This window comes from Myotis lucifugus, unplaced genomic scaffold (genome assembly GCF_000147115.1).
Source record: "Myotis lucifugus unplaced genomic scaffold, Myoluc2.0 scaffold_56, whole genome shotgun sequence".
Lineage (NCBI taxonomy): Eukaryota > Metazoa > Chordata > Mammalia > Chiroptera > Vespertilionidae > Myotis > Myotis lucifugus.
Window position 1 is genome coordinate 2,365,907 of NW_005871104.1, and position 27,364 is coordinate 2,393,270.

General features: G+C 43.9%; 1 protein-coding gene across 1 annotated transcript in view; it reads right to left on the reverse strand.

Annotated features, from left to right (window-relative positions):
- Positions 1 to 8,284: 8,284 nt before the first annotated feature.
- The window catches only part of ITK (IL2 inducible T cell kinase), a 47,125-nt gene continuing 28,045 nt past the window's right edge, over positions 8,285 to 27,364 (reverse strand). Inside the window, exons 7-17 of the mRNA XM_006089080.3 lie at positions 25,640 to 25,705; positions 23,977 to 24,031; positions 18,229 to 18,311; positions 16,165 to 16,298; positions 15,672 to 15,746; positions 15,128 to 15,299; positions 14,530 to 14,746; positions 13,509 to 13,573; positions 13,300 to 13,418; positions 11,224 to 11,381; positions 8,285 to 8,421 (exon numbers count right to left, since the gene is read on the reverse strand). Of these exons, the coding sequence (XP_006089142.1) occupies positions 8,350 to 8,421; positions 11,224 to 11,381; positions 13,300 to 13,418; positions 13,509 to 13,573; positions 14,530 to 14,746; positions 15,128 to 15,299; positions 15,672 to 15,746; positions 16,165 to 16,298; positions 18,229 to 18,311; positions 23,977 to 24,031; positions 25,640 to 25,705 (1,216 nt within the window). The 3' untranslated portion in view covers positions 8,285 to 8,349. The remainder of the gene's footprint in view (positions 8,422 to 11,223; positions 11,382 to 13,299; positions 13,419 to 13,508; positions 13,574 to 14,529; positions 14,747 to 15,127; positions 15,300 to 15,671; positions 15,747 to 16,164; positions 16,299 to 18,228; positions 18,312 to 23,976; positions 24,032 to 25,639; positions 25,706 to 27,364) is intronic.

Below are 27,364 nucleotides of genomic sequence, written 5' to 3' on the forward strand. Positions count from 1 at the left end.
AGTTTGCATTTTAAGTAAAAATAGGAATGGAGAAATGATCGATAGACTAGTCACAGACAGTTAGCTATTGACTCCATAATGGGAGAGCCTTTTGGAAAATGTTTGGGAAGATAAGGTTGTCATTTGATTTGGGGTATTTCTGTCACTTGACCCAATTGCTAGTAGAAGAAAAAATAGGATTCTCTTAAAGCATTTTGAAAAGCTTCTTGAATGAGTCCCAATACCCTAGAAAAGTTTTGAATTGGGTACAAACTTTGTCTGATACAAACTCTGCAAGACACAAAATGTAATGTTAGCATTTCATTGGAAGGATCAAGTCTGTTTTTTAAATTTCAAGGCAAACTTAAGAATTTAGTAGGCCTATGCTTTATTCATCACTATTCCAGTAGAGAATAAATGAACAAGCAAACATATGGATTATATTTGGGAATATTTCTAATTCAGTTTTAATCAGAAATAAAGAGGTAATTGTAAATGGTTCAACACTGTCATTTTCTAACACAAGTCTTCTCAAACAAGATGTTCATGGTTCGTTGGGGTCCAACCCCAGCGGGTCCAGGGATCCCCAAAGGTGTGGACGGAGTCGGCGAAGAATGAATGACATGGAAACTGGGTTCAGCTCATCAGCATAGCGAGGTTCTCCCTCCAGGATCTCCAGCGAAGTTCTGGCTAGGATCTCCAGCGAAGTTCTGGTCAGGATCTCCAACCAAGTTCTGGTGCCATGTTCTCTCGCTAGGTTCTCCAGCCAGGTTCTCCAGGTTCTCCAGCCAGGTTCAGTCACCAGGTTCTTTAGCCAGGTTCTATCCAGGTTCTTTTGCCATGTTCTCTGGCTAGGTTCTGGTTAGGATCTGACGAGGATCTGATGATGATCTGATGTTTATTGTCTTGTTACATCCATATTTATACCAGCCGATTTTAATCCTGTCAATTTCTATTACAAAGGTTAGGGCGTTTCTTATCTCCATTCCAGGGAGTAAAGATTATGTAGCTTAACTACTCGCCTGGCACTTAATTAAGGGGTTATATCCCCTCCCTAACCTCAGGGAAAGATCCCCACCTGGGGAAACAACCTTTCTCGGAGAGGTGACCTTGGTTAAAACACATAGCACCAAGAGGGTGAGCAAACATATTAAGAACAGTATGCCATATATGCCAGGTCCCTTGAAACAGCAAGGATGGACCGGCTCCCGGCAATATTCAATATTATTTTGTCTTAATTTCAGGTATATGGCATCATGGTTAGACAATCAGGTACTTTGCAAAGTGATCCCCCTGGCACCATACAAGTTATTGACTATATTCCCTATACCAGTGATGGCGAACCTTTTGAGCTCGGCATGTCAGCATTTTGAAAAACCCTAACTTAACTCTGGTGCCGTGTCATATATAGAAATTTGTTGATATTTGCAACCATAGTAAAACAAAGACTTATATTTCTGATATTTATTTTATATATTTAAATGCCATTTAACAAAGAAAAATCAACCAAAAAAAATGAGTTCATGTGTCACCTCTGGCACTTGTGTCATAGGTTCGCCATCACTGCCCTATACTGTACTTTTACATCTCCATGACTGTTTTGTAACTACCAACTTGTACTTCTTAATCCCTTCACCTTTTTTGCCCAGCCCCCAACTTCCCTCCCCTCTGGCAACCTCAGTCTGTTCTCTGCATCTGTGAGTCTGTTTCTTTATAGATGAGACTAGAGGCCTGGTGCACAAAATTTATGCACTGGGGGGGGGGGGGAGGAGTCTCTCAGCCCAGCCTGTGCCCTCTCACAGTCCAGGACCCCTTGGGGGATGTCTGCCTGCCTGGGGGATCAGGCTGGGGGGATATACCTGATGGGGGGTTGGAATCGGGCCTAAGCTGGCAGTCAGACATCCCTCTTGCAGTCTGGGGCTCCCCTTGCTCCTTACCACCCGCCTGCAGTGGAGGCGGGAGAGGCTCCTGCCACCACCTCTGCACTCACTAGCCGTGAGCCCGTCTTTTGGCTGAGTGGCACTCCCCCTGTTCACTGACCATCAGGGGGCAGCTTTTGCATTGAGTGCCTGTCCCCTGGTGGTCAGTGTGCGTCATAGTTGTTCCGTGGTCATTCTGCTGTTCTGTCGATTTGCATATTAGGGCTTTATTATATAGGATATTGAGAATGTTTAGCTGTTGAAACATTGCAGCTCCATCCTGGGCCATTTGGAAATGCATTCCCTCCCTTCTCTGCTGTCTTCCTTCACTTTGTTCATTTGCCACAATTTGCAGAGAATTGGCCTCCCTTGAAGTATAGCAAAGAACATTTGATCTCCTCCCCCCCCCCATTTCATCTTTATTTAAACACATGCTGTTTATAGCAATTTTGGATAAGAACTGATAAGGAGGATCTGAGCATATTCCAAGCGGGTTTGGAATGTAAAAACATAGCTGAGGTAAAATGGGGTCGGTGCTGCTGTGTGCTCAGGCTGCATAGGTGGCCCTACAGTCAACCCCACAGAATGGTTGGGAGCATGTAATCTGGAAACAGACAGGTTGGTGTCTCTCGCTCCTCCAGACCACTCCACTCTCCTCACCTGCTGTCTACCCTGGAGACTGACCTCTGTGGACTGCCCTACTCGGGTTTCCTTGCCCTCTGGCCTCCATTGGTTTGGTTAACAAGAAGCCTCAGCAGTTGATGGGGTGAAGGGAGGAGAGCGGGGTCAGCATATTTGTTCTTCTGGCTTCCTCCTTGGGATGCTGCTTGGGGCTTCCTCTGTCCCTACTAAAGGTCCTCTTCTCTGGAGGCAGCCTTCTCCCACTGGCCCTCTGCTTCCACATTCATATGACCACTCCCCTCTTCTCTTCAGGCCTCGGTGTGGTAACTGCTCCGTGGCTGTTATTTTCCTCTGAACCACTTCCTGTGGTTCTCCCAAACCTGACCCACACTATTTTTAAATTGTCCTTTTGTAAATCAGCCCTGCTTGGATGAGCTTAATGTGAGTGTGACGTGTTTGATCGCTGACATCTTATTCATCTTAGGCACCTACCACAGTGCTAGGCAATAGCAAGTGAATGGTAACTACTTATGAAATAAATGAAGGATCTCTATAACTCCTTCTAGCAGTATGCGTATGCTCCTGTTATTTCCCAAGCCAACTACATACCACGACTTGGGGAGAACCTCAAAGTCATTGAAGACATACACACACACGCACACGCACAGGCACATACATGCACACGCACACACATGCACACACACAGTGCTGCCACCAAGGGGTGGCTCTGGGGAGCAGGCTACAGTGCACTTCCCTCAAAGCCCCTGCAAATAAACATAGACTCTAATTGAAAATATGTGCTTTCTGTGCAAATTCACCTTCAACTCCAACCCTGTCTTCCTGATGATCAGGCCGCCTTCTTGAGCCCCTGACAAGGGAATCCACAGCTCCCTCTGCCCATGCATACCCTCTCACAGTGAGTGTGCACTGCCCATCTTGCTGGGTGGAGTTTATTCTGCCTCTTCAGAGTGGTGGACCTCAGAGCTTTGGAAGATTCTGGAGAGAGCAGGGTCTTCAGGATAAGTGCTCTGAGAAGCAGTCTGTTCACCTACCCCCTTTAGAAGTTTCCTATCTGGATCACTTGCCAGTGGGAGCCAGACCAGAGGGGAGTCCCGTGAAGGATGGCGTGAAGCCACAGGCTTTCTCTTCTGTGCCTAGAGGTCCTCTGGAGCCTGAACTGGTTCCTGCAGGGAAATGGACATCGGCATTTGGTGAACTGAAAGGTACAGGGAGAGCTCAACTCACCCAAAATATAATAACCTGGCTTTCATACCCCAAAATATAATAACCTGGCTTTCATATCCCAAAATATAATAACCTGGCTTTTATATCCCTGAGATTTTAAGAGGGAGGGGAAGATCATCTATTTCTGTCCAACTGTGACTGCAGACTGAATTATAATTTCCACATGTCGCCCACAGAGCAGACGACAGTGAATGAGTCTGAACAATAATCTGATACTGGGAGCAAGACAGAAATCATCTCCAAATTGGTTTCTCTTCTACCAGGTTGCCTCTTTCAAATACCCTTGATATGCTGCTTCCAGAATACATTTTTTAAACACAAATTTGGCCTTCTTGTCCTGGCAAATGTGGCTCAGTTGGCTGAATATTGTCCCATGCACCAAAAGGTTGACGGTTCATTTCCAGGTCACGGCGCATGCCCAGGTTGTGGGTTCAGTCCCCTGACAGGGTGTGTGCATGCAGGAGGCAGCCAATTGATGTTTCTCTCTCTCTCCCTTCCTTGATCTCTAAAAAAAATCAATAAAAACACATTTAAATTTTTTTGGCTTTCTCTCCTTGCTCAATGATATCTTTTGTATCTATAGGTAGAGTTCCATTTTTTTTTTTGTCTTTTGTAACATGGTCCTTGCCCAGATTTATAGCCTCGGTTTCAATTTGCCTACCCTTTCTATCATCCTCACCCTTGCCCAGACCACACACACGCACGCGCGCACACACCAATGGTGAATTGATAATAGCTTCTCAATACATTCTGTTTCCTCTAACCCTCTATCTGGAAAGTATTTCTCTTATTTCTGCCCAATTGCTTGTCTTTTTTTTTTTTTAACTTTTTAAAATTTATTTATTTATTTTTCCCCCCAGTTGCTTGTCTTAAAAAAAACATAATTCATCTTCAAAACTGAGTCAGACATTATATCTCCTATGGCAGTGCTTCCCAAACTCATGTGCATAGAATCTCCTGTGGATCTTGTTAAAATGATGATTCTCATTCAGCAGGTCTCTGGGTGAAGCCGGAGAATATGTATTTCTCACAAGCTGGTCATGCTGCTCTTTCTGGTCCAGGGACCACACTTAAAGCAGCAGGTGACATCACCTTCCTCTATTAAAAGTGTTAGATTCCACCAGTTTTCTGAACTCTTCTCTTCTTTGACCATATTTTTGTTGTTGCTCTAATGCTATCTATATCTATATCTATATCTATATCTATATCTATATCTATATCTATATATATATAAAACCAGGCACCAGAACGCTGTAATGACCAGAATGACAGGTTGCTATGACGTCCACTGCGGCCAGCGAACAGGCCTGATCTGGGGGCAAGGCTGGCCAGCCAACCTCCTGCAGCCCCACCCTCAATTGGCCCGTGGCTCCTCCCCCAGCCAGCTCTGCCCCCATCACCTCCACAGAAACCAATTGAGGGTGGGGCTGGCCGGCCAATCTCCTCCCCCAGCCACTGATCTGATCGGCCCCTCCCACCCAATTGGGGGCAGGGCCTTCCAGCCAATCACTCGAGGCCCCTCCCCCTGATCGTCCTGATGGGGTGGGCCGACCTCTCGCCATCTCCTCCTCCCAACAGACCTGGCCCCGATCCTCCCCAATTGGGGCCTGGCTGGCCGGACCCCATCCATGCACGAATTCGTGCACTGGGCCTCTAGTATTATACATAATCTTATTTGTTTATATGTCTGCCTCCCCAAACATACATGCCATTTCTTTTTTTAAATTAAATTTATTGGGGTGACATTGATCAACATGAACATATAGGTTTCAGGTGTGGGTTTCTATGTTACAAACTCTGTATATTGCACGATGTGTCCACCACTCAAAGTCAAATCTTCTCCTGTCACCATATATTAGGACCCCCTTCCCCCGCCACCCACCTACCATTTCTTAAAGGTAAAGACTGTGCCTTTTTCTGCAGCTCTCAGCACAGCATGTCATAGGAACATAGGAAGCATTTGATATTTACCTGTTGAACAAATGTTGACTGACATATAGTTTTTACTTGTCTGTGGAACATGAAATCATTTAACCATGTTTATTTAAGGAGAATCTGTGACTGTTTGACATTTGGACAAATATGAAACCCAGGCCATACACACTCTAGTTATTAAAACGACAGCTTTATTTGCTGGACTCCACCTTTAACTCTGTGTGTTTTATGACGGGTAAGAGATATTGGTAATATTTTTACTGTGAACACTAGCAACGACTGTACACTAATAAATATCCAACCTATGCATATATAAATACATAGTCTCCAAAGATACAAAAGCCAAAAACGGTAAAATGCACCCAGAACCCAAACCTTGTATGAGGGCGTTCCAGGGAACACATGGCACCATTTTCAAAATGTTAGAAAACTAAAAATAAAAACAGGCCGGAAGCCCATTTTGCAGGATAGGGCAGTGGGAGGTGAACTCCCTGCACACCTTCGGTTAAGGCCCCAATGACTCTGAGCCTGGACAAGATAATACCACGCAGGGGGAGTTTTCTAAACCAGACCACAGAACTCTGTCACCTCTGACGTTTTCCTTCTAGGCTGGATGAGAAATCCTCTCTAATGAAGGTTTCCCCAAGAAAATGTACAAACAAGTACACAGGGGTGATTCTGGATAACTTGAGTAAGATCATCTTCTGAATGACAGCGTTTATCTTGGGGCTCCCAGTTTCACAATCATGATAGTTAACATCTGAATCTCCAGCCAAAATGTCACCTGGGTTAGAAAGAGCTGATTGCAACACCATCCAACAATCACGCCAAGAGTTTTGTCTAAACACTGTAGGAAAATTGCACTCTCTTACATCAGGGAATACCTTTCCCCACAAAGTGTCCCAGAAGACCGCAGCCAGCTCAACACTGGAATAATTAAAGAGCCTCTACACCTCTGCAGGAGTCTTTCCAAGCTGCTTTGAAGCTCCCCTATAAATGGCTGCGTGCAACATGGCTCTGGTGGGTTGCGTGAATCAAAGGGTTAATTGAGTAAGTCCAAACTCATTAACTTTGACGAAAGGGAGGCTACAGATGAGGAAAGAGAAGATCCTATTCCAAGTGGAAGGGCTACAGTGCCAACCACAGGAGCAACCTTTTTTTTCTGGTGGTGCTTTGTTTATGTCTTCATTGGCTTTCTCTGCCTTTCCCCTCTGCTGTATTTGTCTCCTCTGCAATCCCTTTCATCCTCTGTAAAAGACAGTGTTGAACAGGAAGAAAGAAACTGTGCACTGGAGTCAGACAGATGTGCGCTAGAATCCTGGCCTTTATATTTCCTAGCTCTGTTGCTTCTGGCAGGTGTCCTGGCTTTTTAAAGCCTCAGTTTTACTGTCTGTAGAATGGGAATAATAATACTATCACACGAGATTGGGGTGAACTCAGGGTGAATTGCAGAGAAGGCTTATAGCTCAGTACATTTTTGCTTTGCATATTTAGGTGCTCAGTCCAGTGACCACTGCTACAGGAGCACCCCACTTAGTGCCTGACTCAGTTTACATCCATATGGTTTGAGAAAGAACAGACCCTTTGTTCCTCTCCCAGAACTTTGGGATACTTCAAGTCTCAACTGTAAAGCTGTGAATTTCTAGGGCTTAAACAGGCTTCTATTTCTCTGCAAGGCCATGCTGCACAATACAAGGCTGCCCTCTGTTGTTGATGGAAGAGTGCAGACAGGGGCCTGACTCCTGGAGGCGGGGTGGCAGGTGACAGAGTCCTCAGTCAGAGTCTGTGTTCAGAAGCAGCCATTTCCCCCTAGGATGCCTGCGGGCGTTCTGTGCAGAGGGGAGGGAGGCATAGTCACCTGCCTGGCTCGGTACTAAAGGTGAACATTTGGTGTGGTAACAATCTAAGGTCTTTCTCAGCGGGTCCCCTACCATCAGATGCCCTCTTTCTGCGCAGACACCAGATACCCAACGCTCCAACCGTGGGATCAGAATTGTCCACCCAAATCCATAAGGCTGCCTTCAAGGAGAAAGGTGGCGGTGTACTCCGAGTAAAACCTCATAAAGCTGCTTCTCAGAATATCCGGCCTCTGATGTGAGCAGCTGCTCCTCCCTCCACGTTGGCAGGAAGCTGTGGCTGACAGCATCGTGCGAGGAGCTCACTCTTTCTGACCTGAATTAACTCACAGTTCTCCTTGATCAGGAGTCATGCTGCTCTTCTTCTTGCCCCATCCCTGGGATTTTGTGTTGTCAAGTCAAATAAAAAGTCCCTGACCACTAACCTTAGATCCATGGTTAAAATAAAAATAATAATAAAACAACAATCCAGGGTCCTACCCACTCTCTTTCTCTAAGAAAAAGTGCAAGAAAGGTTGCCTGAAAGCTGTCAGATTGAGGTTTGTGCACCACCCGAGATAAGAGGCTGGAGGGAGGGTGGAGACATGGCCGCTGCCTGGCCTGGCTCCCAGTTCATTGGCTGAGGCTCCTGCCGGTGGCGGAGTGCCAGCCTCTGTCAAGGTGCTGCCTCCCTGGCAGCTCAGGGACTGGCACCAGAGGCCAGCTGCCCCTGGGGAGTCCTGGGCTGGTGGCAGCTTTTAATGCTCTGTGGAGGGAGGACTTCTTCTGGCTCAGGATCTGCAGCTGAGTCTCTGCTAAAGTCCCAATTCTGCAATTTCACCCAGTTGACTGAAGAGTCTGGAGAAAGGTGGCCGGTCTTCAGGTTTCTAGAGAAGGAAGAAAAGAACTCTGTGAGTTCCTTGTACTTGTGTGCCATAGCTAATTCCAAAAGCAAACTAGACTTCACCAGCAATACCCTCTGCTGATTTTAAAATATGCTTTTAAAATGGTGCCGGACCAATTAGACATCCATATTCGATACAATGATTTTAGACACATACATATATCCTTAACAAAAATTAACTCAAGCTCAGGTGGTGTGTCTCTGTGGTTGAGCATCAACCTGTGAATCAGGAGGTCGAGGTTCGATTCCTGGTCAGGGCACATGCCTGGGTTGTGGGCTTAATCCCCAGTGTGGGATGTGCAGGAGGCAGCTGAGCAATGACTCTCTCTCATCATTGATGTTTCTATCTTTCTCTCCCTCTCCCTTCCTCTCTGAAATCAATAAAAATATATTAAAAAATAAATTAACTCAAAAGGATCATAAACCTAAATGTAAAATTTATAAAAATTCTAGAAGATAACATAGGGTGACCTTGGGTTTGGCAATGACTTTTTAGCTACAACATCAAAAGCGTGATTCATAAAGGGAAAAAATTGATGTTGAACTTTGTTATAATTTAAAAACTTCCACTCTGTAAAAGACACTGTTAGGAGAATGAGAAGACAAGCCATAGGCTGAGAGACAATATTTTCAAAACACACATCTGATAAAGGACTTATATCCGAAATATACAAAGACCTCTTGAAACTTAAAAGCCTTGTATGCGTGCATATAAGCATAACCAATGGACACAGACAATAGGGGGGTGAGGGCCTGTGCTGGGAGGTGGGCTGGGAGAAGTCAATGGGGGGAAGGAGACATATGTAATTCTTTCAACAATAAAGAATTAAAAAAATAAAAAAGTAATAACTTCAAAAAAACCAAAAACTTAAAAGCAAGAAGCAAATTACCTGATTTTAAAATGGGCAAAAGATCTAAATAGACACCTCGTTGTAGAAGATATACAAATAGCAAATGAGTATGAAAAGATGCTCAACATCATATGTCATTAGGAAATTGCAAATTAAAACAAGATACCACTTGTTTTAGAGATACCACTGTACACCTATTAGAATGGCTAAAATCCACAACATGAACACTGACAATCACAAATGCTGGTGAGGATGTGGAGCAACAGGAGTGCTCACTGCTGGTGAGAATGCAGAATGGTACAGCCACGTTGGAAGACAGTCTGGCAGTTTCTCACAAAGCTACACACGGCATTGTTATCGTAAAGATCCAGTAATCACACTTCTAGATATTTACCCAACTGAGCTGACAGTTATGTCCATACATAAACCTACCCACAAATGTTTATAACAGCTTTATTCATGGTTACCAAAAACTGGAAGCAATCGAGTTGTCCTTCAGTAGGTGAATGGGTAAACAAACTGTGGAATATCCATACAATGGAATAGTATTCAGTGATAAAAATAAATGAGTGAACAAGCCACAAAAAGACATGGAAGAACCTTAAATGCATATTGTTAAGTAAAAGAATTCAATATGGAAAGGCTACCCACTGTACGATTCCAACTAGATGACCTTCTAAAAAAGGCAAAACTTGGATAATAAAAAGATCAATAGATGATACGGATTTGGGGAGAAGGGGAGAAAAGATAAATAACTAAAGGTGAAGCATGGTGGATTTCAGGGCAGTGAAACTATTCTGTATGATACTATAATGGTAGAAACATATTATACATTTTTCAAAACCTATAGGGCTGCACAACACACAGAGTGAACCTTAATGTAAATGATGGATGTCAGTTAATAATGTACCAATAGTGGTTGATCAATTATAATAAATACACTACACTAATGCAAAATGTTATTCATAGGGGAAGAGGTATGTGGGAATTCTGTTATTTGCTCAGTTTTTCTGTAAATCTAAAACTTCTAAACAATAATGTTTATCAGGTTAAAGAAGAGAAAAAAAGTGCTAAATAAATGTCATCTGTCATAATTATTATAGCATTTAGCCCTTGTGAAATGGACTAGATTTGTTTTTTGCCCTTGTTTGTTTCTTTGTTTCTGATTATAAAAGATCTATGAACTTAGCTCTATCAATTTACAAATCAAGTATTATGTAATTCTCTACCAGCAAGAAAGAGCAGGTTTAGAGAATTGTCTAAGATGAATGACTAAGACAGGGCAATGCTGAGACAAAACCCAAGTATTCTATAGTTTTTCAATTCTACCTTGTTCCCCTTCAATGATCTGAATTTGTATTAACTCCCTATTTCAGCAACTTTCAACTTTGGTTGAAATTTACAATTTCCTAGCTCACCAAAGGCCATCTAAGACTCATGCTGAGGTGGTTCAAGGCACATCCTGTAACCCAACCGTGGATCACTGAGATATCTGGGAGGGAGCAGAGTAATTGGATTCTCTTTCTGAATTGTTGCATGAATAAAATGAATTCTAAGTCATTTTAATATTTTCACAGCACACGTGAACTTCTGATCCCCAATTCATAGAACTAACTTTATGTACATGCAACGGTTTTACAATGTTACACAAATGCTTTTTCCCCCCTCAGGAAACGGAAATACCGACATAGGCTTCACTCCCTCGTTCTCTCTGACAATGTGTTGATGGCTTGTGACATTATGTAGCAAATCAAATGATATTTCAGGTCACTGCCAGATCTCTCTAGTTAATAGACACTCAAAGTCACTTTCCTGCTCATCTATTTCATTCATCCCTGCTGACTCATCCTCTAAAAGGGTCCCTTTCTCTGGGGAAGGGGGCAGACACTGAAGCTGTAGGTTGTAATGCAGCGGAACCCACTTCCTTTACTGACCTCTTTCCAGCAATGATTCATGATCTGGTAGATATGAGAGGAGGCCAGCCGGGGCTTGTACAACCGAAATCCGGTACTGATGTCTTCCACCACCTCTGAGTTGCTTCGGTTTTCATATGGGATTTTGCCTTCGCTGAAGACTTCCCACATTAGCACCCCTATAAGAAATGGCGAGCGCAGCACAACTAATGAGAAAGCTCACAAATATCAAACAAACAAACATACATCTAGAAATCACAGACTCCTTGACATTAAGATTCAAGTCCCTACCTCCAAGAAGTAAAATATCAAGCCACCTGAGGCTTATTAGGCCTGTACTCTTTCTAAAGAACAGAGATTTCCCAACCTTCTTAGTGGTGAAGAATTGTCAGGCTCAGCCCCCTGTTACATCTAACTCAAATGCTACTACTAAGACTTGCAGGGGACATACACTCAAATGCCTACACATGATATAAATGAGTGAAGCGGGTGAGGTGTGTAATAGGGACTAGTGAGGACTGTGGAAAACTGGGGAGCAAAAGTTCTGTCTTATCAAGACAGCTGTGATTTAGCTCCAGCAAAACAGAGCACATGAGGGCTCAGGATTATCACATTTTCTGATTTTTCAAAAGAAGTCATATATTGAAAGTTTTAAAATATAAACTCAATTTGATTTTTAAGAATACTGTGTAGGTCAGTGATGGCGAACCTTTTGAGCTCGGCGTGTCAGCATTTTGAAAAACCCTAACTTAACTCTGGTGCCGTGTCACATATAGAAATTTTTTGATATTTGCAACCATAGTAAAACAAAGACTTATATTTTTGATATTTATTTTATATATTTAAATGCCATTTAACAAAGAAAAATCAACCAAAAAAATGAGTTCGCGTGTCACCTCTGACACTCCATTTGATTTTTAAGAATACTGTGTAGACCAAGCCAAACACATCTTCAGGTTGTCCATTTCGACCACCTGATTTAATTCCTTTCCTCTTCTGCCCAAAGTATAAATGTCACACCCAGCTTTATCATGTGCTAATACATTCCTCGAGGACAGAGTGGGAAGACAGCTGGCAGCCCAGGTGTTTTCAGAGCATATTCGAGAGAACCTTAGGGCAGAATTTTTCAAAGCATCATCTCCAAAACATCTGAATAAATATCACCCCAGAAGTTTGCTCAAATGCTAGATCCTGGGCCCCCGCCCAGGCCTCTGGATCAGGATTTCTAAGGGATCCTCAGGAATGCCTCAGGCATTTTGGAAGTTCAGAATCTATCTGTAAATAAGACTGCTCAGTATCCCAAGATGCCAGGATTTCTAGTGAGATTTTTTTTTTTTGGAAAATTGGGGTCTGAGACTCAATGCTGGTTTGAAAACAATTGCTTCCATGCAAACCTTGTAAGGCATTGTTGAGAAACTTCAGGAAGGCCCAAACTGGACTGCTTAAAACACTACAGCTAATTAGGACAAAACCCTGCGGGTGGAGACACATTCCTCTCAGCATTCAGGTGCCCAAGAGCTACCTCCTCAGAGAGGCCTTCCCAGATCATGTACTTAAAACAGACCCTCTATCCCAGTCACTCTCCACCCCTTTACTTTGTCTTATTCATAGCACTTACTTATCACTACCTGACTTTGTGGATTAGCTTGTTTACATAATTGTTATCTGTCTCCTCCTCAACTTCAGCTTCAAGAGCAGTCTTTCCTGTACTGTGAGCTGTACTATCCATTACTGTACTGTGACCTCCTACATTAGGCCCAGGCATACCGTAGATGCTCTATAAATTGTTGCTGAATAAATAAGTAGTTATTGAGGATTAAATGAGGGAATATAATATTGGACAAAATCTGGTTCTGATCCTCAAGGAACTCATATTCTAGTCTCCTGACTCCTCCACCTTTGGATCTCATAGCAGCTGTCACCAGAATCCTGTTCCCACTTTCATTTTTACCCTAGTTTCAAAGATCTCTAGAATAAATACAATTCATGCTTTTTAGAGCCATTATTACACACAGACTACCAGTGGGACTCCCTCCCATCCAGAGTTCAAGGGCAAGCAGACTCAGATCACGTGGCTCTGGGCCAGGCAACACTCACCAAATGACCACACATCCGACTTGCTGCTGTAGCGGCTGAAGGAGAAGACTTCTGGGGACGCCCACTTCACCGGGAACTTGGTGCCCGTGGAGCTGGTGTACTGATCGTCAAGGACAAACCTGGGAAGAGAGCGGAGAGAGCATGTCGGCATGTTCTGGGGGCCTGAGTCCCCCTCCTGAGGCTGTGCCGGCACCATGGCCCCGAGTTACCTTGTCATCCCAAAGTCCGACACCTTGATGACTTGGTTTTCTCCCACTAGGCAATTCCTGGCAGCCTGGACAGGGGGCAGGCCAACAGAAGGGAAAGAGAAACTGTTAGTGGATAATCAATAATGAAGGCGTCTCCTATAATCAGGTCCTTTGCTTTTCTAGGTGCTGCTGTGGGAGGCCTTGAGGAGCTCGACAAACGTTAATTGAGCTTCACAAACGCCTGATGAAAGGTAGCTAGAAAGAGGAATGCGTGAGGTGCTTTATCAGGATGAGGAAGTTGGGCCTTTTATCTTCATTTCTGGGATCCTAATTAGAAGAGAAATCCATGTGTGGTCTAACCAATGATATGCTCTAATGCAACCGTATGTGATAAAAATGTTAACATTAGGGCTGCTGGGAAGAGTCTGTCGCCCAGTTGACTAAAATAAGAATGTTTTCAAGTTGCTAATCCCCTTGAAACTATTTCTCAGTAGGAAGAGTACCTATTCCCCAATCAGTATCCCAGAATGTGGCATCGGAAGAGCCCTTAGCGATAAAAGACTCCAGGGAGCCTCAAATGTTAATGTGCCTACAATCCCATGGCGGAGCGTGTTAAAATAAGGATTCCAGAGCCCCAACCCCCAGAGGTTCTGAGGACAGTTCTAGGTGGGATTCTCATAGATTCTGGGATAACACTTTGAGAAAAATGACTTGTCCACTTCCCTTGTTTTACCAGGAGGACACAGAGAGGTGAAGAAAAAGAGGCTGTTCGTTGCATTTTGGAAGGATGTAAACTGAATCTCAGAGGGTTAAAGTTAGAGGTGGGGCTGCGATTAGGGCCCCACTCAAAGTCCTCATGAAACGCTTTCCCACTGGGACATCCTGAAGTGGGTAGAGGAAGTAAGGTTGGGAAAGGAAGAGATGGGAGGGGAGTGGGTGTGTGACTTGATATTGATTAATTAATGCATCCCGGTCTTAGTAGCTCTGCATTTCAGGGGCCCTTCCTCCTGGACCTGAAGGCGGATGCCCTGCACCGTCTTACCAGGTCTCTGTGGATGACACACGCCTCTTCCAGGTAGGCCATGCCCTCACACACGTCCAGGCACATGCCCAGCAGGGTCTCTGCAGCCAAGAGCCCCCGCTGGCTGCGCAGGTAATCCGACAGGCAGCCATGCTCCATGAACTCGAACACGAGGCAGATGGGGGCCTGCTCCAGGCACACCCCGTACAGCTGGACCAGTTTGGGGTGAGAGAGTTTCCTGGAGGAAAAAGGCAAGGGGTGAGATGGTCCACATTTAGCTTCCTGAAAAAGACCACCCCCAAAACACAAAAGCGTGTCACTTGAGCCTAGACCTGAAGGATGGCAACTGTGTATGAGGATGAGTGGAGGCCTGTGTGGCTGGCATGTTGTGAACCGGAGGAGAGATGGATAGGAGGTGAGATTTACCAGCTGGCAGGGCCAGACTATGCCAAGCCTGGGGACCAGGGTGAGAGTGTGACTTTATTCTCCGTGCCATAGAAAGCCATCGCTGGATTTGAGCAGGGAGCTGGCACAACACGGCATCAGAGTGCTATTTAAAGAACACAGCCGAGAACACCCTCCCCACGGCACCTCTGTCTACCTGGTTCGGACCACTCACATCATGACTTCAGCCTCCTCTAGGAAGTCCTCTTCTGACATAGCTCCTTCCTGAATGGTTTTGATGGCCACCTTGTCCTTGTTGAGCCAGTAGCCAAGATGCACCAGTCCGAACTGCCCGCTGCCGATCTCCTGCACGAAAGTGAGCTCCGAGGGATGGATCACCCATTTCCCTGGAGGCGACAGAGAGGGTTTTCCAGGGTTGGCCAGCAGTACTAAGGCATTGTTTGCTAATACATTTCTAATAGCATTTAGTAGAGTGCTCTGTACAAAGTAGGGGTTCAATAAGCACTTCATCGATGAACGCTCAGCTAAAACCAATGGACATTGATTTGGCCAAGATAAATGGTCTCATATATAAAACTCTCTTACTCACACACATACATGCTTTATTTGTACACACTTCTCCAGATGTACCTGTTCTAATGGCCATTCTAAGTCTGGGGAAGACTTAGGTTCATGGAACGTCCATTCAGATTTGCCCCCAGACCTTTAGGGACATGAGTTTTAGGCAAAAGTATAACATTTCTAAATGCACTGCTCACCGTATCTCAGCCCAGCTGTGATGGGGGCTTTCTGCCTCCAGGAACAAACAGGATAGCGAAGGCGCGTGACCAGGCCTGGGTTGATTAAAAAGCAAAAGGCTGTGGTTAGAGCTTTGCTGTACCAACAACCATCCAAGTTAAATCACCAGGAAGAAATATAACGCAGTGCAAACGCTACTTTTATTCTGGAAAACAGATCCCAAAGCCCAGTCATTGACATTCCACCCTCTCTGAGAAGAGTCAGAAACACAGGTGGGCAGGTGTCGAAATCCCAGGATCCCAGCAGCAGAATTGACTAATGGAAAATATGTAATATAATCCAGTATTTGGCACCCTTTCCTATTTGTCTATTTACTTAGCATTTAAGGTCAGCGTGTTTGACATGAAGAAACCAGGCTCGTCGTTCGTCACTTTTCTCCAAGTGCCTGTGGGAGCCCCCCCCCCCCCGGCTTCCCCCCCCCCCCCCCCACCGCCCTTGTCCTGCAGGACTCACCTCCTCCGTTGTGCTGGTGATAGTTGATGAGCAGAGGGATGGAATCGAACACATACTTTTCAGCCACATAGTATCGCTTGGGGTTGTCATTTGTTTCTTTGATGTGATAGTGCTTTATGCAGGGGTTGCTCTCACTTAAACAAATGAAACAGAAATGCAATAATTAAGAAGCAATGCTTTGACACAAAAATGCCAACTGGTATCAGGTTCCTACTAGCTTTTGTGTTTTTTTTCCTCGCTCACAAAGACGACAGGTATATGTCAACCTGTGTCTGTCTGGACAGGTTGGCTCTGGGTGCTGTTTGAAGGACTGGAGTCTGCACCTGGACCCAGTTAGAGTCAGTGCCGTGATGTTTCTCCCACAACCACAAAATGGGAGTGGCCTCATATATGCCATGTGTTGGCCTTCCCTGCTCGAAGGGTTTACCTGGTTATCAGCATATGCCAGGGAAGCATGCCGGGCCCCTTCGCACCAGCTTGATGTGTGCAGCAGAGTTAACCTAGCAGCCCTGACTCATGTCCTTAGAAAGACCCCCTTGCAAGGTTGGCCCTGGGCTGGCATCTGAGACCTTGGATTTCGGGAGGATTCTCACCATTCTCTAACTAATAAGGTGGCTCCCTGGGCCTAAATGGTTTGTATAAACACTGTGGTAATGCCCAATGCCTGCTTTTCTTCTGGGAGCCTGGAATGTTGCTATGTGCTAGGCAGAGGCTGCCTACGTGGCCAGCCCCCAGTGAAAACCATCGGCACTGAGTCTCTCCTGAGCTTCCCTCGTAGATGCCACTCCCCACCCCTCCCCGCCCCTTGCCCCTCACCCTGTTGCCCCAACTTGTTGCTGGAGAAGTTCCGCATGCCCTGTGTGACTCCACTGGGAGAGGACTCTGGTCGCTTGTGTTTGGTTTTCTCTGGATTTGGCCCCAGGTGCCTTTTGCTGATTTTGCTTTTGCATCCTTTGGCTGTGATAAGTCTCAGCCTCGAGTACCACTACATGCTGAGCCCGGGGAGTCTTCCTAGTGAATCACTGAACCTGGGGGTGGTCTCAGAGACCTCCACGCCGTGAAGGAGAGCCAACCATTCTCTAACTGACTCTGACCCAGTTAGAGTCAGTTAGAGAATGGTTGGCTCTCCTCCATTCTATCTTCGCATTTCCATGTCACTCTCGCCACTCTCCCCCAGGCAGGGCAGAGGTGGGCCCCTCTGTGATGTGCACCCCATCTTTCCCACCCCTGGACAGCGCCCTTCCTCTCTGTTGCCTGTCTAAACCCTGCTCTTGCTCTGAGTCTTGCTCACATCCTCTGTCCTCCAACAAGTATTCCACGAGGACTCCTTCATAATTCATTTTCCCTCTTTCTTTGTTCCTGGTAATTGCTAAACGGCTTACTCCTCCTGATTTTCTGATTAGAAGAGAATTTGACATCATTTTACAGAGATGGAAACTGAGGCCCGGAGAGGGGCAGACAAGTAAGTAGTGAGGGTCTTGCAGGCAGTCAGCGGAGTCATGACGGGGCTTGGCCGCTAATACTCTGTTGCCTCAGGAAAGTGCAGGCGGCTCCCCGAGCCTCAGTTTCTCCTTTGTGAAGGGAACATAGTAACACCTGCCTTCAGGGCTCGTTAGGATTGGACATGGTCTGCGATGTTCTGGCACATAGTAAGGACTCGGGAAATGGCAGGCAGCTTCATTAGCAGAGCCAGAACTAGCATTCATATCTTCTCGCTGCCAGCCAGAAGTATCTTTTTTATTATTCCATGTAATTAATTACAAACTCATCAAATTCAGGGCCAGGTATTTTCTTTCTCTGGAGCTCTGCACTCAGGGATGCTCACCGGGAAAGAACCTGGCACCCAGCCCAGCTCTGCCATGTTCCTGCTAAGTGACTGCAGTTATGTCCCTAATCTCTCTGGCCTTGGACGTCTTGGGGGTGCGGGGGAGGGAAGGGGAGACAGGGAACACTCATCATTCCTAGCGACCCTTTGACCTCTTGCTCTGACATTGCTGTGGGCTGCCCTCCTCATCCCCTTCAGGACGGCCTCTCCCCACTCTGCCAAGTGAGGTGGCGCCATACCTTACGATGGCCTTGGTGAAGACAGACAGGGTGTATGTGCCTGGAGTCCTGGAATCCCGTACCATGAAGGCTCCTTCTTTGCCCTGGAATGGTCAGAAAGAATGGAAGGTTAGTGATCCCAGAAAACCAGGCTCATGCACGCAGCTCCGCTTTCTTGCTTGTGAACGAGGGAGCGGGGGGTGGGGGGGTTGGGGGGGAGTGGGGGGGGGGCGATTCTGTAGGCCAGCTAGGCACAGAGCAGACTTTCAGCAACAATGGCTGCCATTTTACATGTTCATTCAACAGATATCTCTCGGGCTCTTACCATGGGCCATGGGTCAGAGACTGTTCTAGGGAGGATCTAAGTAGTAATGAAGACAAACAGACACAGTGCTGCCCTCTGGGAGCTGGCCACGTGCCAGATTCCTTGCAGATATTGTCCAACCCTCACCACAACACTACAATCTAGAAGTTACCATCTTCGATTTCCTGATGAGGATGCCGAGTGCCAGAGAGTTTAAGTGACTTTCTCATGACCTACAACCAGTCAGTGGCAGACCTGGCATTTGAACCTTGAACATGGCCTGTGAGCAAAGCCAGTACTCATTCTACTACTCCGTGGTGCCTCCATTTATCAAATGTTAGAAGCCACATCTGCATTCCCCCACAAGAGCATAAGCTTTCTGTCCTGGAAACTTTATCAGTCCCTTAATGGGGAAAAAAATCTTTTAGGCCCTTTCCAAAGTGCTGACTTTGCTATCGGGCAAAAGGAGAAAAAATGTGAAGCTCCTGAGCACACGAGGGAAGTGGAGAGAAGGGGAAGACCCTTCATTTCCCCCGACAATATTGCTAGCGCTGATAAAATCAGTATAAGCACATGGATATTCCAGTTTATTTCTTCCTGGTGGCAACTTTAAAATCTTAGCTTTGTTTGAGTACTTCATGTCTAATGCTCTGTTCCCACCCACCTGTAAATCTCTGCTGGTAATATCTGCAAAACCTATTATCATGATTTACTTAACGCAGACATAGTGTGGTCCTTAAGGGAAGGCCAGAAAGAGACAGGAACCTTGTGCGGTGGGCATACACTTGTAGCAAGTGGAGCAAAGCATACACAGTTTAGAACAACACAGGCCCCTCCATTCCCCAACCCCAACCCCAACGGTGGGCTGTCTACACATAAAAGTAATACCCACAGATGGCCATGCTAATTGTGTGAATCCTAGAGCCTCAGGGTTAGAAAGGACCATGTAAAGGCTATCTAGTTCAAGGTTATCCCAACCTCAGCACCATTGACATCTTGGGCCCCGTAATTCTATGTGGTAGGAGCCTTTCCTGTTTATAGGATAGTTAGCAGCATCCCTGGCCTCTAACCACTGGATGACAGGCATTAGCAAGTGTCCCCTGGTGGACAAAACCACCTCTGGCTGAGAACCGCTGATCTGGCCTAACTCCCTAAACCCTGAGTCCCAAACTTCGTTGATTATCACAAGTCCCTGAGACAAAACAAAATAGCAACATCAAACAACTGACCATGCTCTATCCCAAATCTACACACTAGAATCTTCAAGACGGGGACCCTGGTACCTGAACTTTTCCAAAGCTTGCCATGTGATCCTTATAGACATTCAGGTTTGATGTCCACAGACCCAGCTAAACAGGCAGCTCTTATTTATAACAGTCCTTATGAATGGTCTCTGTCTCACAAAGCACTGAGAGTTAACGGCTTATCCTTGCACAGAAACACAATCTGCTTCCTCTCACTTGGCCCTAAACATGCAGGATGTGTGTGGGGGGTGGTGGTGGGGGGCGGGGGAGGAGATTGGCGACAATTGGCTCTTACAAATGCTGTTCATTGTTGCCAAACATATAGTTTACCACATAAACTTGTGAAACTCCCCAAACTCTTCTTATCTCTGCTGGGAGTTTCAAGAGTCTATTTTGACATTTGGGAGGGGGGCGTGGAGAATGGGGGAATTGGATGAAAGTGGTCAAAAGGTACAAACTTCCAGGTATAACATAAATAAGTCTCAGCGATGTAATGTACAGCATGGCGACTATAGTTAACGATACTGAATTGTATATTTGAAAGTTGCTGAGAGAGTAGGTCTTAAAAGTCATCATAAGGAAAAAAAAACTTGTAACTGTGTAGTGATAGCTGTTAACTAATTGTGGCGATCAGTTTGCGATATACACATGTAGGAAATCATTATGTTGTACACCCTGAACTTATACAATGTTGTATGTCAGTTTTGTCTCTCAACATCATGTTGGTGATATTCATCCACCCATTATGTGTAGCATAGGTTGTCTTCCAAATGTCTCCCCTTTTGCTAAATAGCGAAGCGTTTGCTCTTGCCTCATTGAAATGTGATGGGTTAAACGCAAGGCAGGAAGAAACAAAACTTCAACAGAGGCCAGCTTTATCTGCATATGTAAGTTATTCTAAAGGGGAAGAAACATAGACCAAAAGCCCAGAAGTTTAACAACTGTCTTGTGAAGAGGGGAGTGGGTACATCTCTTCTATTGAATTAAGAGCATTTTGTTGTTGCTATTCCTTCCAAGAAGCCATTATTATTATTATTTGGACAGAGATTTGTAATCAGAGCCGGGCCCAGCTGTTAACAAGAGTCATGGCAGACATGAGGAGCCTGCCAGGCCAGGTTTGCAGTCAGCTCTGCGGTGCAGGCGGCCCCGAGCTCCTCCTCCCCTGCAGTTGCTCTAGGCGACAGGCAGCGATGGTGACAGGAAACTCTGGTTTGGGGCTGAGGGGGCCTAGAGTTCTGGGGAAAATGAGGCATCCAGCACATGCCACACCACCTACTTCCTGAAAAGGGCTCAGAGGAAGTCACAACCACCAAGAACAGGGGAGGCTGAAGGGTCTTGCTCATATCACTGCCATACACTGGGGCACTGGCCTGAGCAATGCAGCCCAGGGCAGGGGAGCCTCACTCCAATGGGACATTGTCAAGGTCTCTATTTACTTTTTATATTTTATCTAGAAAAAAAAAAGTATCTCTCTCATCATTGATGTTTCTCTCTCTCCTTCTCCTTTCCTCTTTGAAATCAATAAAAATATAGTTTTAAAAAAAGAAAGAAGGAAAAATACCCAGCTGGCGTGGCTCAGAAGTTGAGCATATGAACCAGGAGGTCCCAGTTCGATTCTGGGTCAGGGCACATGCCCGGGTTGCAGCTTAATCCACAGTGGGTGGCATGCAGGAGGCAGCCAATCAATGATTCTTATCATTGATGTTTCTCTCTCTCTCTCCCTCTCCCTTCTTCTCTGAAATCAATAAAAATACATTTAAAAAAAATAATTAAACTGATAACAATAGACGAAAAATCATGCCAAGGATGTGTTACCTGAAGAGTTGATAGGACACCATAGGAGATGCTTGTCTGTGGTTCCCAAACTTGGGTAAGTCCCAGAATCACCTGGAGCCACCTCCAGAGTTTCTGATTGGTGAGGGCTACAGTCTTAGAATCTGTATTTTTTTAAAAAGCTCCCCCAATAATGCTCATATCAGCCAGATTTTCCTTAAGCACAGTTGTTCATTTGAAAGCATTTGTTAAACATTTTATGTATTCATTCATTCATTTATTGAGCAACTACTTGGTACAGTTCTGGGTTCCTAGGTACACTAGGTACATGATATGGTAAAGGATCCCTAATCTAGTGGAGAAATATGTATAGGGCACTACATCAGGAGACTTAGTTTAAAAATGAAAGAAATCCATTATTGGTTAATGAAAATGAGTCAATCCATGTCATAATGGTCCTATACTTGTTAGATAAGGAGGCACTAATATACCCATGAAACAATTCAGCACTTGTTTCAAACAGCATATAACACTTGTGTTACCTAAGGAGGCAAAAAGGACTTGATAAAGTAGCTCAGAGTATTAGTAAGGAGGAATGTTTCAACATCCAGGGCAAGCAGACTGTATTTAAATTCCTTCAAAGAACTGCTGTAAAATAGGAGTCATTTTTAGCTAGTCATTCATGAGGCCATAGGCAATACTTCACCAACCAATGTGTGTGATCGAAAATAACAAAACCGCACTTGTTTAAACTCAGTATAACCCAGGTTTTCAATAATTTTGCACTCCTCTCAATTAGCTGAGTTTCACTATGTTATCCAATAACATAGGTTGGGGAAACCAGGTGCCAGGCTGGCTACATATGGATCCCAGGTTTGACTGGAAAAATACAGATTCCCCAGGACCTCAGACTAGAGATTCTGACCTGTAGGTCTGGGGTGGCCCCTGGGAATCTCAATTTTTAAAAGTTTCCTAGTGGGCCCTAGATGGTTTGGCTCAGTGGATAAAGCATCGGCCTGTGGACTGAAGGGTCCCGGGTTCGATTCTGGTCAAGGGCACATGCCCGGTAGGGGGCGTATAGGAGGCAGCCAATTAATGATTCTTTCTCATCATTGATATTTATGTCTCTCTCTCCCTCTCCTTCCTCTCTGAAATCAATAAAAAATAAATAAATAAATAAATAAATAAATAAATAAATAAATAAAAATGTCCCCAGTGGTTCTGTTGGGAACACCAGGAAAAGATTAAATGCTAAGTCAATGTGGAACCAAATAAAAACCACACTCCAATAATGACTCAGCTCAATTCCTCTTCTTCCATGAAATCTTTCTAACTCTGCTAGCATCTTCTCTGAACTTAGAGACCACTGCAAGCCTGCCTCATATGCTCATAGCTTATCTTAGTTTGCCCTTGAAGTCTTTTTTCAGAGTTTGTTTTGAAAATAAAACAATAGAGCCCAAAGCTCACTGAGCTCAAAAATCCTAAGTATTTAGTCCCGTGCTCAGCAAAGTGGTGAGGATCTGGAGTTTATATTAAGAAGTCCTCATAAAGGAAATGGTGCAAACATACCATCGCTGAGACAGGTGATCATTGAGACAGCCGGTGTAATAGACTGCCTGTGTCACATTCATCACTGATAAACACACAGTCTCTTGGAGAATCCACAGGCGCCTAAACCTTCCCTTTTTGGTGAGGACAAGTTGCCCAAGGGGAGAACATCTTACCTTGTCCTCTCATTAGCTGCCTAAGAGCAACTTACCCAAAGAAGAAAAACCCAAGTCCGCTATCCCCCATATGACCGTGGACTTTCCTTCTCCCCTCCCATTTTCCTCTTATAGATATTATATTTGTTTCCTCTGATAGAATGAATCAATCTATTCTCAGTTTCTCTTGCGCAAAAGTAAACAGACATTAATAATAAACTGTGTCTTTAAATTATTCTTTGAAAATATTCATCATCCTTCTACTTTCCCATCACAGCCTTTCACACCTTTCCTGACATCTTCCCAGGTTCCTTGTCTAAACTCCTAACCACTGTCCAAAATCATGGATGGTTTGGGTGGCCAATTATCCATTTGCCTGGGACTGGTGGGGGATAGGGGTGCCCCTGGGACACAGGAGTCTCCGTTTTACAAGTAGAACAATCCCAGGCAAGCCAAGATGTGTTGGCCATTCCAGCTTCATTCCATTCAGGAAAGATTTGCATTTGATTCTTAAAGATAGGAAATACTTTCAAACCACAGCTGGAAAATGGCATATGATGACATGGCAGGAATAGTGTTGATATTTGGCATAAGGAGACTAATGCCTTCATTATCTCATGCCTACTGGGGGTTGGGCACTAGTCATAGCATCATCTGAATATTAGACTCGGATGGAGAGATTTTTCTTTAAATGGCTAATGCCAGCACAATTTATTAAGTCAAAAGGCAGGTTAAGGAGACTTACTGTGTCCAAAAGAAGTTTTTCGGCTTTGTCTCGGCTGATACTCTTATTGTACCACCTGAAAGCAGGAAAAAGCCATATATCAACGACATTTAAAATTTTTGATGATTTACTTGTGAACGATAATTAATGCCAGAAATACCTCCAGGAGGGGGAATATACATTTTTATTTGACCCAGGCTTCACCATTCTATATTGCTGTATAGTCGGTTGGAATTTTGGGTTTGTCTCCTCCATCATAAATTAGGAGATTCGAATTAAAAGCAAAAACAAAACTTCCAAGCCTGGTGAGCATTTGGAATAAACGCATATTTCTTTCTACAGGCATTGATTATTTTTTAAAAAAATTCTATTTAAGCATGTTTTATGTGTTTCATTGTAGCTCAAGGATTCTTGGAACTGATGGCTCTTTTAGCTGAGGGGTGAGGTTATTTGTGTACTTCATCAAAATGAATCTCATATTGAGAGACTCTTCAGAAAATAAATGACAGCTCTTCCCTGTAGAATTTATTCAAATTTCAGCAACAAATAACTTGACCGCATTTGAACTACTAAGAACCCACAAGAGTTAATAGAAGTCTTCACAGCTAGCATTCTTCAACCTTGGTATTGCATATTTGGTGAGGACTTAAAAAAATTTTTTTAAAATAATTTCAAGGGTATAGAAAAGTTGTAAGACACTATAAAAGAACTCCCATATACACTTCCCCCAGAGGAACCAATTGTTTACATTTGCTTTACCAGTGTCTCTGGGTAGATAAATATATATTTTTCTGAACCATTTGAAAATAGACTTTTATTCCTAATGACTTCAGTATGTATTTCGAAGAAATAGAGTATACATTTATATAACCATAATGCAATTATCCAAATCAGGAAATGTAACAGTGATACAATACTATTATTTAATATCAGACTTTATTCAACGTTCATCAGTTGTCCCAATAATGTGTATTGCAGCTGATTTTTTAATGATTCAAGAGCCAGTCCAGGATTACTAGTGCCCCACCTCTGAATCCACAATTCGTTCCTCCAAGAACTCCTGGTCTGTAGAGGGGGAAGTGTGGTTTAGAAACCAAGATCCGGTGTGCACACTGCTACTTTGGTGTTGTTGCTTCTGGGCCTTTCAGCAGCTGAGCCAGGAAATCTATGTACATATGGTGAGTACTCTGGACGCTGCAATTTGATTGTATTAAACTCTAAGTAGTTCCACTAAAATAATATCTATGTGGGCTCTTCTAAATGATAGCTTGGAACAAACAACACAAGCTAAGCAGATATTTAATACCTATTTGTCTGCTATTTTGGTATTGGACGTATTAAACCATGTTTTGAATCAGTTTGTATTTGAACCAGTGTTCGTAGCATTTTTTTCGTTCTCAGTTAAGACCAATATTCCCGGACTCTCAGAACCTTTTCCTTTCCTACAATCTGCATAGGCATCTGAGAAGTATCCTCTTGGTAAAAGGGCAGGTGAGTACACCCCCCTCCCCTTCTCCTATATAAAGTGTCCTTCTGCTGCTATTTAGGGATCAGAGTATGAGGAGAAGAAAGCAGGTCAAGAAGAGAAAATGCCTGGTGATTTTATCATCAACCAACAATTTGTTTCTAAACTAAGGAGGACTCCTTAGCACCGTATTTTTGTAAAATAAATAAAATATCTTACTCGTAGGTTTCCAGGTTATTTGCAGATTTTTCCACCAGATAGCTGCTTGGTACGTATCCTTCGTGTCTGTAAAAGGGGAAATCAGTGTTTAGACCAGTGGTTCTCAACCTTCCTAATGCCGCGACCCTTTAATACAGTTCCTCATGTTGTGGTGACCCCCAACCATAAAATTATTTTCGTTGCTACTTCATAATTGTAATTTTGTTACTGTTATGAGTCGTAATGTAAATATCTGATATGCAGGATGTATTTAGGCGACCCCTGTGAAAGGGCCGTTCGACCACCAAAGCGGTCGCGACCCACAGGTTGAGAACTGCTGGTTTCGACTAATAGAGGACTAATTTTCACATCTCCATTTTATAAGTTTAATTTGCTAAAAGTCCCTTAGAGTTGGGAGAGTCTCACATTATTTGGCATTCCTGACAAGAGATTTTGAAGTTTGAGAATAAAAGCATTGCTAAAAAATAACAACAATCTATCTGTTAAAGGCGATAGATTCACTACTGAAACATGAACCATACCAAATAAAACACCACTATGTTAGTTAAAACGTGCTGCTTGCTGTTCTCTCCTCAGTGTGAAAGTTCCTCTATTGGAAAAAAAAGGTCAATGTGTGGTCTCTATTTTCTATAAGGAAACTTTTTCTGCATTTGATAATCAGTATTTTTTCCACTTTAATGCTATTATGCTACAGTCAGGAAACCAAAATAATTAAAATATAAAAAAATTAAAAAAAAAAAAAAATATATATATATATATAAATTACTATCCAACCACAGGTGTCAAAAAATACTGCCAGTCAGCATTGTACGTTTTAATTCAAAGCCTCCCTAATATTCTTTGTTAATTGAGCTCCTTCAGACATAAATGGTAAAACATGAGAAAAAAGGAAAAAGTCATGTTGGATTTGGGGGCGGGAGTCCCTTTTGAGCAGGACTAAATAATTTTGCATAAACAAAGACATACAGATTAAGGGACTAATAAGCGCATCAAAATACTTCACATTTGTGTGTAGCTTTGTGCTTTCCAAAGCACTTTTACATTCACATTCACGATTGCATTCAATACCACAAGGTGAGAACAGTGTGCCTTCACTCTCTCGGCCTCTGACTCTGTACCTGCAATAAGGGACCTAAACTAGATTACACATACAATCCCTCCAGACTCTGCCAGTCTATCAAAAGATGGCTGACAGTTGCTTGCTTTTTACTTCGTAAAGTGTTTTGCCATTTTTCAATCGAGTGATGATGTTTATGGGGAATGTGTAATCTATTTCACAGAATTGTTTTGAGGTTTGAAGAAAGCAAGAATGGGGATGTCCATCATGGGATGATGATCTCATGTCCTGTGCCCATGGCTGACAGAGCTCATCAGTCATGACGTGCTTTTTTTGGAGAATTGGACTTCCAGCCACAGAAGCCTCCTTAACACCGTGCTCATGGTAGTCAGTGCCAAGTGATAGGAGTCAGCTTGTTCTGAGATTTGCTATTTCTTTTATATCTCTCTTAATATCTGTTCCTGCCACACCATATGTTTACAATTATAATAATAGGTCAATACTATTTTTGCTTTCAAGTAGAATGACTGAGTTTTAACATGCCAACCAAAGCGGAGTTATCTACATGAGTGATGATAATTATCTTCATTCGTCTGTGGATATAGAATTTACAAAGACCTTTCACTTTCATCATCTCACTGATTTTTCTCAAAATTCTGAGATAGCCA